The sequence below is a fragment of the Crinia signifera genome, chromosome 2 (assembly GCF_055691185.1).
Source record: "Crinia signifera chromosome 2, ASM5569118v1, whole genome shotgun sequence".
Classification (NCBI taxonomy): domain Eukaryota; kingdom Metazoa; phylum Chordata; class Amphibia; order Anura; family Myobatrachidae; genus Crinia; species Crinia signifera.
The window spans coordinates 317,495,259-317,509,192 of NC_139218.1; the positions used below are offsets into that span (position 1 = coordinate 317,495,259).

Consider the following 13,934-nt stretch of genomic DNA (forward strand, 5'->3'; position numbering starts at 1 on the left):
CCTAACACTCGAAAATAATTATATTTTGTAATTATTTTAGGAAAATTTTCCATTCGCTAAGCAATATTAATATTGCATAGAGAGAACCAGACCTTTGCAACTGCTGTTCCAGAGTTTGCTCTCGTAATCTAGGGTCCAGTCTACACACAGACAAAAATAAAAATGGTGCTGCTTGTACATCCACTACTGTAGATTTTTTGCAATCTGAAGACCGAATTACTAAATTGTGTTAAGTTCCGAAATAAATAAGTCAAGGTTTGTTTTTTCCCATATATTTTCAATAAATAAAATTAAGGTCACATATCAAGCACATACAAGTTTACAGTTGATTAAAATAAAAAATAAAGTTTATAATCCTCACAGCGCAGGGAAGAAAACCACTTGAACCAGTAGTCTCACTAACAGCTGCTACCTATACAATAATGTACAGGCACAAGTACCACAGGGTTAACACTGTAATGATAATGTTTCGGCAAGTCCAGGGGGGTAGCCCAAGGAAGGAAAGGGATAATTTTATTAAAATTAGCTTTTTATTCTAGTGGTCTTGAAAAGCTCCACAACACCATATGGTTTAAAATTGTCCTTCATGTGCAAATATTTTCAGCTTTTCTCTCACCAAGCCTGTGTGCCAGCTCAGCCCCTGGGGGTGAGGTTACTGCTCTCAGGATCTTCACCCCCGGGCCTGGCGTTCTATGCCAGTGATAAAGAACGCTGGGGAATGCCCAAAGTCTGATACAAGTGTCCGTGTGTCATGCCCGGCGTACAGCCCTACATCAAACAACAGCTTTTGGCCTTCTCTTTCTTGAAAGTGGAAGAAATTAATTCAGACCGGCTGGGCAGGTTTAAGAGTCTCTTGGATAGGCTCCGGACAGGACTTCTACGATTTGGAGGGGAAGGTTTGGACAGACACACCGTGGAAGCAGAACGAAATATGCTGTGTACACTTTTTTCTGAGGTAAAAGCTGAACACTCGAGATAGCTCTCTGCTCCTAACTGTTTGGCAGCTGCACAGCCCTGGAATTTAAGAGAAAAGGATGATAAATATTGCATCGAATATCTGGTCATATATTTAGCCTTTAAATTACAAAAAATATGGACTGTTACAACATTGCTAATTTACAAAGTAGTGCCACTGTACAGGAAATTAAATATAAGGAAAACAGAATAATGAAGTTGAACAACTTTGCATGTTAATGCTGTATGGACCTATGACCTTTACACATTCCCCAGTAGGGAAACTGCACATTGTTGACATACATAGAAAGACGGTGTTTCATAGGGTTACAGAATATAATGCAATGTGCACTTTGTACATATGAAAGGGGGATAGAAAAAGGTCTTACAGCGGATTCTCTACTGCATTGCAAAAAAAATAGTGCACAAACCTGTTCATAAGACACGGGCGTCTGTTTCTGGTTGGACAGCTCCATGATCGTGCTGAGGTCAGTCCGCAGGTCTATTTTGCAGCCAATCAAGATTATTCTTGTGCTAGGGCAGTAGTCCATGACCTCGGTTTTCCACTGCAAGTACAAAAAGGGATCAGAGTCCATACAAATATAGCCATGGCATTCTAGTCATCCGCATCCAGTATGGAATTTCCCATCTGCACTATAGATAGCAAGGTAAAATGAAAACGGAGACCATTTTCTCTAGAAGCTGCAGGTATAATATGAAGCCTTGCTCCAGTAAAGGGCCCCTTACACTTGTGAGATTTTGTCAGATTTGACCCAATTCAGATGGCTTGGGCCAATTTATCTGACAAAATCTGATGTGCCTGATGCTGTAGGATCCCGTGTGTATTGGATCTAACCAAGAGATTGATCCTCCTGCACATAGGATAAATCTCAAGTCAATCAGGTCGAACTTGTTGGACAACCAGTTAAGATTAGCTAAACGATAGCTAGAATGTAATTAGTTACTATAGGCAAAATCTCTGCTTCTCCTTTGTAGAAGAACAGACAACTCTTCTTCCTATTTTCAAAGCACAGGAACATACAACTAGTACAGACCATATAAGCCTCACTCATACAGATCATGAGTGGGGTACAGTCAATTTACTCACCTTCTTTAAAGCGCTATCTAGACTTTCTGGCCGGCTGACATCAAAGCAGAGCAACACTGCATCAGAGTCACTGTAGCAGAGGGGCCTGACATTATCATAATATGGAGAACCTGGAAATGGAGAGAAGACAAATGGTCAACAGGTGTGAAGGTCAAGTAACGCTTATAGCTGTCACCCCCCAACACAGATGGGAAAGAAACTCCACCCTTTCTGGTCAGCTTCAGATAAGCATGTGAACTCAATATAAGGATAAACTACTGTTCCAGGCTTTTGAATGACCGGCTCAAGATATGAACTGCCTGATAGCAATCCCATCAGCAAATTCATGGCACATAGGAACAGCATTAAATCCTGGCCCTGTGCAATATTTCTCAGTTGATTAAATCATTCTTCCAGCTATAATAAAGGAATTGTTGGCAAGTAAAACTAATTTTATGTGCAGGCTTGCTTGTTACAGAATGCATTGCTCAACCCTGTAAAAAGACCATTTTATAAGATATACGCATTACCTACTTACAGTGGAGGCAGACAGCTTATTTACTAAATCAATACCAAGAACCAACTCACTAGTGAAAACAGAGGCGATACCAGCATTTAGTGTGGTTACTGGCCACAAGGCAGCCCTTTCCGCTGACTGACAGGTAGCCTTTAAATGAATTGCGCACTCAACACGGCTTATGATCCAATAAATGCAAGCGATTCAGACTCTAGGACGTATCCAGGTCACACAACCGTGTCCTCTATGAAGGCTATGGAATAGTCTCCAGCAATGAAGTGGCTGTTCACAATCACTCACACGCAGCACAACTTCAGAGACCATTTGGTCAATCAGACTGAACATGTGTTGTAGCACTGCAGCAGTCCTTTCCCTAGGAGGCCATTATCTGCTATGCCCTTATGAGAACACATCCTCTGTGCTATAAGAGGTCTGGGACAGAACATCAGTTTAACGATTGCCTCACAGAGCAAGCAATCATGCTGTCCGGGCAGAGCTTGCTATCAGAGTCATATGCACAAGTGCCCTCTTTATTAGAAAGCCTCAGTGTTGAGAGGCAGCTTATAGAGGGGAGGGTGGGGATAACGCAGTTCTTTTGTGGGTATGTTGCCCAGACCGAACCCCTCAGGCACACAGGGCAAGGAAGCTGCAAGCCTTAAGGTTTTCCCACTTCACCCTCCCTTTCAGGTTTCAGCTCAGCAGCTTCGTGCTTAGAATAGCAAATACCCCCTCCCTGACTAGGAGAACAGTTTCCATAGCAACAAGGCCAGACCAATCATGTTAGGGACAGGAGGCTGCAGAATATCAAGACATTAAGTATAAAAATATGTACAAACAGGAGTTTAACTAGTTAAAAAGGTGTATTCAGCACTGCAGTGGCCCTGTAGTATCTACAGGGGATGGCATGCTTCAAGGGTATTAATATTAAGAACTATGCCAAAATTAGACAGACAGAAGACCAATGGTATGGTAAATACCGAGAGCTACAAGCAAAAGCCCTACATGAAGAAGGTCAAAGCAAGCATGCATTTTTTTTTTTAATTGTACAAGATATAAGTTCACTTTGGGATTTCTTATACAGATCTTGCATTTAGGTATTTATTATGATACAATAAAAAAAATCAGCTAATTTATACGGTTAATACCATGCCTAAAATGTATACATATACAGTATATAAAAATAAATAAGGCGCCAGTCATCCAGAGTCCGGCTGGCTACCTGGGATGCTAGAGTACTGCACAAGGACTGGCTGGTGCCTGCTGCATCCCTTCCCCTGGGGCTTTTAGAGAGCTGCGTAGCTGAATGTGCAAGTCTGAGCCACTCGCTACCTCCCAGATTCTCACCACTGATCTGCAGCAGCGACTAGACTGGCTGTGCATAGCAAGTAGCCAGCTGAAATCATTAAGTGCCAGCACTGCACCTCCAGAGGGAAGCTAGAGCCAGCAATGGAGGGACCACATTACTCAGATCTTTCCAAACATACAAATCAAGATCTTATGTGTAATTAAAATAAAAATCATTAAGATTTTCCAAAACAGTTAACCTAGGAAAAGTTTAATGGTTCACCACATCTTTTTCTTTGGGAAAGAGATGTCTGTGCATTGACCATTCATATTTTGTTTAAAAAAAAAAAATAGAAAGGGAAAAAAAGGGGGGGGGGGGGGGCTCAGGTATGTGAAACAGTTGCAACTTGTATGGTGCAAAGCCAATGCATAGACACAGGAGTATGTATCAATGATCGGAAATGACATATCATTGGATTTCTAATGGCCCACATACATCTAAGAAAAACTTTTGTAATTTCCTAATCCTCTGATGCCTGCGTCAGGCAATCATGAATATTCATTAAGTTTACAAATCTCGATTCCCCATCAAAAATGGTCAGGATTGGTAAATCAGGAATCGTAACATTAAGGGGGAAATTTACCAAGATGGGAGTTCTATTTCAGATGCGATTTTGCCATGGGCAACCAATCAGAATCGACTTTTTTAGTTATTACCTTTTGGAAAGTATCTGATTGGTTACCCACAGCCACATCCCATCTGAAATAGAAATCCCATCTTAGTAAATTTTCCCCAAAGAATTTTCCAGCTCCAACGGATCGCAAATCATAAATGGCCATCAGGCAATGGCTTTGGCGGGTGGGAAATTGGGGAAACAGACGCTTGATGTATGGGGGGGGGGGCCATGAGACAAGCACAACTATTTATGTTGTATTTTGGGCAGATGTAACTGTTCCACAGTCAAAAGCAAATCCAAAATAGCCTAGGAAATTAGATTTAAAAAAAAGTCATGTTTGCAAACACAGTATAATGTAACCGCAAACACATTCATTGAAATCTTTCCTAGAAAAAACAAAAGTTATATTGCATTGGAAACATCCCAGTATGTATACAGCAGGAAGTAGGGGTAAGTAGAGTAATTAGATTGGTGTTTTGGGAACAACTTTGAGAAACTAATGAGGTATTCAAGCTGCCAATTAACAGTTGCAACAACAAATTCCTTTTAACAGTGGAAGTGGCCAATAGGTGTTGACCAGCAATGTTTCTCATCCCAGTTTGTCCTCAGGGAAGTTTCAGGCCTGAAAGACTAGCTAAACATCTCCCAGCAGGAAGCACAATAAACCTTTGATTACAACTTTCTTCTGTTAGAACAATTGGAAAAGGAATGTTTTAAATCTACGGTCTATTCCCACCTACAATTGTTTGATAGCATTTCCCACTCCCTCCAGCTGTACTGAAATGTTTGCACATAAACAGTGCATATAAAAACAATGCTAATAATATGTTTGGTCATTTTGACATGTCTGGGCCAAACCCCGATACAGCTCTCTATAGATCTGGGCACAGAATAAAGGCACAGTGTGTATTCCAGAAGAGATGTATGGGAAAAATAAATAAAATAATGGGACAGCACTGTATTTAAAAATCCCACCTTCTTTACCAGCAAAGTAAGGGTTATACAGCAGTTCATTAGATTTGTCATAACTAAGAAGCGACAACTACAATAGAGAGGATTAAAATACTTAGCATGTGGTCTACTAGAGTCAGGAATTGTACAGTTTGTACACATTAACAAAAATATATATATATTTATATACTGTATTTATAGTACAGGCTCAGATGAGCAGTTTTAGGACTTCCTATGGAATAATATTCACTAAAAATACACCAGGAGGTGTTCATTCTAGTTCGGTTGTAAAATAGGCCGACATGCCTAAGCTCGACACAAGCATTAGATTGACAATGGCTCGGTCGACAGCCAAACTGTCGACATGGGTTTTTCACTCTTTATTTTTGAGCCGACAGGCTGTATTTCATGCCCTACCATCAACTAGGGTGTGGAGGGAGAATAGAAGTGTGCTGAGCGTAGCAAGGCACCGTGGCTGAAGCATGGCGAGGGGTCACTGTACACTTTGACAGTATCCACTTCAACATTTGGGACAAAAAATAATAATATATAGAATAAAAACCCATGTCGACCTTTTGACAACCGACCTAGCCATTGTTGACTTAATGCTAGTGTCGACCTTCCAACCATGTCAACCTTAGGCATGCCAACCTATTTCATGTGTCACCCCAAGCCATGTCACCCTACAGTGGTCTACCCAATGCATGTCAACCTAATATTGGTCGACCCAATGACCCATGCACAACTCATGACCCTTATAATATTTCTCTATAGAGGTAAAAACTAGCTATACATTTTGTCTCACTGAATACATACCTGATGTGTCCCAAAGGCTGAGCTCTACGCGATTATCCTCCGTCTCCAAGCTAGCTGTGTAGTTTTCAAATACTGTAGGTACATAGGTCTAAAAACAAGAGACACATATAGCTTACTGACAACACTGCAGCCAACAAATATTATAATGCAACGTAACAATGCTAGGACATAATTGTAGCCAACACAAGCACAGCGGTTTGACACCTACGCAACACAATGGAACTGCGGGCAATACAGCTCACTGACACCACTGCAGCCAACGCAAGCACACGTGTCTCAATGGCATCACTGCAACATACAGATATTGATACGCAAGGCAAATGCACCACACAATAAGACAATCCAGACAGGAAGGACAAAGGAGAGAAACCAGAATCAGACTTAGAAACTATGGCAATAAGAACCAAACATTCAGTACTACTAAATTACAGCCAACTACAGTATTGAATTGACTAGTTATCCTAATGCTTAATTCTCCTGCCCCTCAAATACATAATAAATTACTACTTGTCTAAAATATACCCCAAAACCTGTAGACATTCACCAATGACAGCTAAAAAGGAAAATCATTATTTTAAGCTCTAGTGCCCAATCTTTATACTATACTACTATAAAAAAATGTTATTAAATAAAATTATGGCAATTAAGATTGGTATGCAGACATGCCAACCTGGAGAATATAAATGACCATTTGCTTCCAGCACCTTTGTTCTAAACAGGGACTATATTAAACAATAACCAAACTATTTAGCACAAAAGAAGTAGTAATAATATCTAATAATTATTTCCGTAAAAGCCCTGTGCCAGGATGCAAGATGCCCGGCTTAGCTAATCACATTAAGCACAGTAGTAATGACTGGCACAAGTCATGTGGGCACCAATAAAGCAGCCTCATACAGCACGATGTGCCCAGGGTCACCCTGTAACACGCAGGCCACATGCCTAGGTATAATCCAGCGGTACAGGCGGGCGATGCCAGCAGTGGTAGGCAGCACGATGCAGGAGCCTGGGAACATGCTGCAGTCACAGCCGGGTGCACACAGGCATGCCAGCAATGCAACACCCGGTTACGCTGGGAGGGGACCGCCTGGGGCATGGCAGGCAGCAGTTATCAGTGATCCCGGTGCTGATGGCGGGTACTCAGCATAGTGCCCGCATGCGACCCTCACCTCTGGGTAACAATCCTTGGCCAACACTTGTAGCATTGCCGTCTTCCCGCAGTGTACTTCTCCCACTAGCACCAGCTTGCACCGGACCACGGCGGGCTGGGGACTCCTCTTTTCCTTCATGGCGGTAGGATAGGAATAATTCGGGGACAGAGCTGACAATTAGATTCTCCTGTTGGCAACACACGAACTCAGCGGCGCAATGACTGGATGCAATGCATGCCTCCCGGATGCCTTATATATAGAATAAACCTCCAGCAAATGACGAAGCGAGAGCCCAGTGACCCAAGCCAATCACCGTCTGGCTCTGGGAGACGCCCCGCCCCTGTTTTGCATGTCCCCTGGAAGAGTGAGATTCCGCAGTCCGCCTTCCAGCAGGGAGAGACTGCTACTGTACGTGTGGTGGCACCGGCGCAATGTGTGCTGTATCGGACTGTCTGCGTCTGCTGCTGCTGCTGTTGTTGCTGCTGCCAGGGTGCTCCTATCGGAATTCCTATGGCCTTTGCCACTGCCTCTAAATAAACGCATATTTACGTTTATATTTAATGTTGTTATTTATTTATGTAGTGCCAATTAGTTCTATTTATGTTTATACATGTTCCTTTTTAAATTAAATAATCAGATTATAGCTGGGTACCCACTGTGCGATAGATACCTAGTGATATGGACAATACCGGTATCATTCATGATATCTTGTGCAAATTGTCCAGTGATGCACGTGGCTTCGGGTCATTATCACCAGGTCAACTGTACATGCAGCTCAATCTGACAATCTCTTCAGCGACTGCATGTATGGAGCGGGTGGCATCACTGACCGATATAGTGAACGATATCGGTCAGGGTGTATGCCCTATATCTTTCTCCTGCGGCACTGTCGATATAGGGGGTTATTCTAGTTGTTTTGCACCCTTGCGAATCAACCAATCCCCGCCTTGCGTTGTAAGGCTGACTCAAGCGCAGGGGCCTGCGATGGATGTCGCCGACCATCGAAAGATGTGGAAGGTGCACGCATATGTAATATTGCTCTGAGCAACCTTACATATGCGTGCAAGTTCAGGGGAAAGTGGGCAGGCAGCTGACATCCCGCCTGTCCGTCATGCCCGCATAAGCATAAGAATGCCCAGTGTTTTAATAGAAATGTCCATGAAACGCTGGACGTTCCCATTTGGTGCTGGCCGGCACCCCATGCTCTTCTCCGCCCCCGCTGTATTGGTTGCGTGCACCCGGCAAACGGGTTCGCCGTGGGTGCACGCAACCTGCGTATGCACGTGTGCAGATATGCACATGCGCACTAACACAACATCAGTCCCCGTGCGAACACAGTCCTGCTGCAAAGGAACCTGAATAAGGCCCCAGTGGCCGCTGGAATCACTCCAGTATGTACCCAGCATTAGGATTTTATTTAGAATGCTACTGCCATTTCCACAGATATGCACCTGTAATGCATACATCAACGGTGTTTGCAAAGTGCTTTTTCTAGCATTAAAAAACATCTACTATAGAACATTGGTGCGTATGTCCCTGAAGTAATCACACATGTTATGGGCCTGATTCAGAGGTGCAGTTGCACAATAGGCCAACGTTTGCGCAGTTGTTCAAAGTTGTTTGTGCTGCACATGTATCCTGATGATTACCACTAGGCAGGGACGAATCAGGAACTAAAAGTGGCATTTGAAAATGTTGTAGACGTGGCCCAACATGGGCGACACAAAAGGTATAATACGATGTGTAGCCATGACAGCGCCACTGGATTTTCTGTACTACAGATATAGTTTGGGACAATGCAGTGTTCTGAGTGTGGTGGGCTGTCTGTCATGTGGGGCCACATGTTAGCAAACAAAACGGGCCTCAGAGGTATGTCAGCCTATTGGGAATCCTCCCTGTGAACTCTATGGCTGATCTGCCCTGCCGCTGGTGCGTGGACACATAAGAATTTGAACAGAGTAGTGGAGTTTGAATAGGGGGGTGGATATTTAAACACGGGTGTGTCACAGGCATATCACTGTCAGTGACTGTGACTTTTTTTTCCCAACAGTTTCCGTGATTTCAGCAGCCACTTTCAGACAGACAGTTTGAGCAATCTCACAGGGTTGCTCTGATGTCCCTTGGTGTGACGGATGGTGCCAATGGTGCTGCCTATTACACAAATCACCAGATTATGGATGCAGCCGGGAGGCATCTCTGTATGGATTCCAATAGCTGTATCAATAGCATAGAACGCAGTTGCATTGTGATAATCACCTTTGATTCAGACACTATGTAACATAAACAGTTTTCCTGCAATGTAGATAATTATATTATGGGTATTGTAAATAAGGCTACAAAGTCTGTCACGTTTTGTATCATTATACTGCATAGTACGTCTATCTTCCATTACACTATAATACCCCTTTCACACTGCACTTTTAAAGCGATATATTGCATTTTTTTTCCATTTTAAAACGTTTAAGGCTACAGTGTGAAAGCGCCAGAGTTGATTTACCGGTTAAAGTTAACCGGTATTTCAACACGTTTAAAAAGCAGAGTCCTACACGTTTCAAAGCTGTTTTTTAGGCAGTGTGAATGGCTCTATTTCTATGGCTTGAAATGTGTCCCTTGGGGGTTAAACGGGTTGAATGTGTGAATGGTATTAAATGCTTTTTAAAACGGTTTTCACCTGCAATGTGAAAGGTCTTAAGGTTCAGACCCGTTTTAAAGTCCCATTTAAGAATACCGTGTCATTACCCATTTCTGCAATGTGAAAGCAGTATAAGGCTGGACAATCTTGTCTTTATATTTGGTGTGTTTATCCAATGAGGTGTATGGCTGGGGACGCACTGGCTGCTCTCAGAACCAGATTTACACACATATATATATGACTTGGTGTTGCATATTGACTAAAAATAATAGTATAAAACAAATATGAAATGAATAATACAAAGATGATATAAATATCTTCTTTGTATTATTCTAATCATTTTTATCCCAAAAAACTCTGTAGAATACTGGAGTATGGGGCCAATCCAGGATCGCTCACACCGATCCGAATTCGGCCCGAGCCCCGATGGTCAGGATTTGCGCATTTCTACCCTGGCACCGAACGGCTTCGCGAGTTACACACTCGCAGGGCTGTTCATTGCGGGGAGGGAGGGACAGGGGCGGAAATAGGGCTGGACCAATGTTGTATGGGCGTTCCCCTGGGAACGCGGGTGTGCTGATGCCTGCCAGGATCAGGCGGTTGACATCACATAATGTCTGCTCCCGCCCCCTCTTCGGTGGACACCAACGGAAATAAAAGTCAGTTCAGACTCACTTTATTTCTATAGGGGAGAGACCATCATTCGATGGTCGGGGACCATCAAATGATTTCTCGGTACTTATGTATTATCACGGCGCCCACGATGTTGATCGTACGGCATCGCATCGCATGCAATATAGCGGCATGCGATGAGATGCGATTTTTAATTGTACAAGCACCCTTTACATGTATTCCGCGTCCCCTCGCTGCGCTCACCACGCTTCGGGCGCGGTGGCACGCTGCGCTCGCCACACTATCTAAAATCAATTCCACGCCGACGTGGATAGTGGGGGTATGAAAAGGTCGGAGGACGCTTACTGCCGCCCCTCGCGGGCTTGCTGTGCTCGCCACGCTTCAGGTTGGCATTGATAGTGGCGGTCGTGTTGACAATGGGGGGGCATTTAACATTCTGGGGGCATTTAATATTGTAGGCACCCATCAGGGTGCTTGTACAATTACAAAACGCTTGGCATTGCATTGCATGCCATTTGCTGGCATGCAATGCGATATTTAATTGTACATTCTGGCTTTTTCACGCGGAAATCGCATCGCATACCATCGCATATCCTATTAAGTGGTATGCGATGCGATGGGCACCGTGATAATACACATTTACCGATTTCTCTCCCCTTTGCAGCATGCGAGGGTTGTTTGCGTACATCTCCTAGCATGGTACCGAGGGGATTCGGGACAGACGGGTGGCAGGTGGTGTTTCAGGGCTCGCTAAGCAGCGATTGACCGCTGCTTAGCGAGCCTTGCTGAATTAGGCCCTATGACAGGTGAGGCTCTGCCTTTCCTGCCTACCCTGACAGCACCTCACTGCATTTATTACTGCAGTGTGTATAGAGTGACCACATGCTGGCTAAGTAGGTTTATGATGCAGTTAGTGGAGATCTCTGCTGCACAAGTAAAACGCTGTAACTAGACTGTATAGCCATTCGGCTAGCAAACTTTTTTATTATAATGTATTTATTGCTAGTCTACAAGTAAGTCATTGTGGTCAATGAATTAGTTATTTTGTCATTAGTATAATGTACATTAATTTAATAATAAAGGCTGCTTCACTGAGCGCAAGAGAAACATCACCATTGTTTCTCGCAAAGCACTTTATGTAGATGGACATCTTTGCAATTACAAAGCAGCAAGTTACCATCTGCAAACAATATATCTTTCCTTTGTGGTATTGTCAAACAGGAATCACAGGGACAATGCAACTGAAAGACCCGAGGACATCATGAGCCAGAGCCCCATGGCACTGTAGCGTTCCTCCCAGCACTGTAGATGTAACGACTGATGTTAGCACCAACAATACAAAGGGTCATGGTCATGGATGTCACACAGGGGCACTCGCTGAAGTATCAATACAAAAAAAGTGACATTTTCCTGTCATTGGCAATGTCAGATACCGTAAAATAAATGTAGAGGTATAATGGATCCATCAATCACAGTGAAAGCAGGTGTCTATTTTACATTCTAACTTTGTGTTTACTTCACTCATTTTTCTTGTGCTCAAAGTCCATCTACCTGCAGCATCCAGAAATTCTGAATGGGGCCCTATAGCTGTCCCTAGCCTGCACAGTTAAGTAGGGGAGGCCGCATGATAATAAGAGCATATACAGCAAATTGTATAGAGAAGATCTCCATTATCAGAGCATATTCACTATTTTTGCACTATATATATATATATATATATATATATATATATATATATATACACACACATATATATTTATATATATATATATACATATATATATATACATATATATTTATATATATACATATATATATATATACATATACACATACTTACATACATACACAGAGCTGTTGTTGAAAAGCATAAATTCTCCCTGGCTTCAGGCAAGTAGCTGGCACTCATAACTTTATTGTGTAACTTGGAACAATCCTCTTTGCATTGCTTCCGTAAGGCTTTCAGGAACAGTCTGAGCAATAGGGATTTTCAAGAGGATGGAAATTAAAAGGGTGTTTCAAAATAGATCCAAATGAGTTTCCCTTTTCGCACTGGAAAGGTGAAAGAAGACAATAATTCTTGTGAATATTCCAGGAACAGCTGCACCTCTGAGGAATTGACTCATTTTCTCTCTGATTACATTTTGTAAAGGAGAAGAAATAAATCCAAGAAGTGTATTTTTAGTTAAATTCTAACAAGTGTTCTGTGAACAACAGAATTCCTGCCTGTAAATGTAGTGGAGGAGATGAATCAAGACACACGTACAGTCATTTCTACTGAGTTTCCACTAAACCTGCAGTATAAAAGCAATTTGTAGGTGCTGCACTTTACATTTGGCAAGCAGCAATACAGTATATGAGCCAGTCCAGATTACTGGTTATTAATAGTATGCGGTCAATAGGTCAACAGTCAAAGGTCGACCGCTATTGATCGACAGGTAGAAGGTCAACACATGAAACAGGTTGACATGTATTAGGTCGGCATGAACAAAAGGTCGACATGGAAAAAGGTCGACATGGGTTTTTCATGATTTTTTTGTTTGTTAATATTTTACCATCCCAGTGGGCATAGAAGGAGAATATACAAGTGCCCAATGCATGGCGAGCGCTGTGAGCCATGCCAGTGGACACGTTACACATATAATGAGGTATATTCAATTACTATCAAAACTGCCATCTTATCAGAAAGATGGCAGTTTCTGACTTGAATTGGTCGGAACGGGTTCCGGCCTATTCGCTGAGGTTTTTTTTCTGACAGGTCTGAATACTCTGACCTGTCGGAAACCAGGTGGATTACCTAAGTAGCCACCAATCAGGGCCAGTGTAAGTAACCCTAGCGCCCCAGGCGGGGGGGATTCGGGGTGCGGGTGACACTCACGGCGGGGGACTCTACACGAGGGGGGGGGGAGTTAGCGGACGTCCGTCGCCGCCGACCTGTTCCAGGGGGGGGGGGGAGTTGCAGTCGAATCGCTACAATGGGGGGGTGGGGGGTGCCTGAAGCTGTAAATCCTGCATGTTCCAGAGGAAGAGGGGGGTTTGCGGCACCGCTCACCTGCACAAGGGAAGGGGGGTGCGGCAGCCCCACCGCTCACCCGCCGCTGACCTGCTCCATGCTCCAGGTTCCAGAGGAGGGAGGGTAGGGAGTTTACAGCGCCGCTCACCAGGCTCCACTGAGGGGGGGCCCAGTAGCTGCTCTCAGGTGCCGCCCTCAACTGGCCAGCGCCCCAGGCAA

General features: G+C 43.5%; 1 protein-coding gene across 1 annotated transcript; it reads right to left on the bottom strand.

The window, feature by feature from the left end:
- Nucleotides 1–240: 240 nt before the first annotated feature.
- Nucleotides 241–7,682, bottom strand: RND1 (Rho family GTPase 1). The gene is made up of 5 exons (XM_083169066.1): nt 7,456–7,682; nt 6,287–6,374; nt 2,063–2,172; nt 1,386–1,520; nt 241–1,014 (listed from the first exon to the last, which is right to left on the bottom strand). The coding sequence occupies exons 1-5, from the start codon at nt 7,573–7,575 to the stop codon at nt 769–771; spliced, it is 699 nt and encodes a 232-aa protein (XP_083025192.1). The 5' UTR covers nt 7,576–7,682; the 3' UTR covers nt 241–768.
- Nucleotides 7,683–13,934: the final 6,252 nt, after the last annotated feature.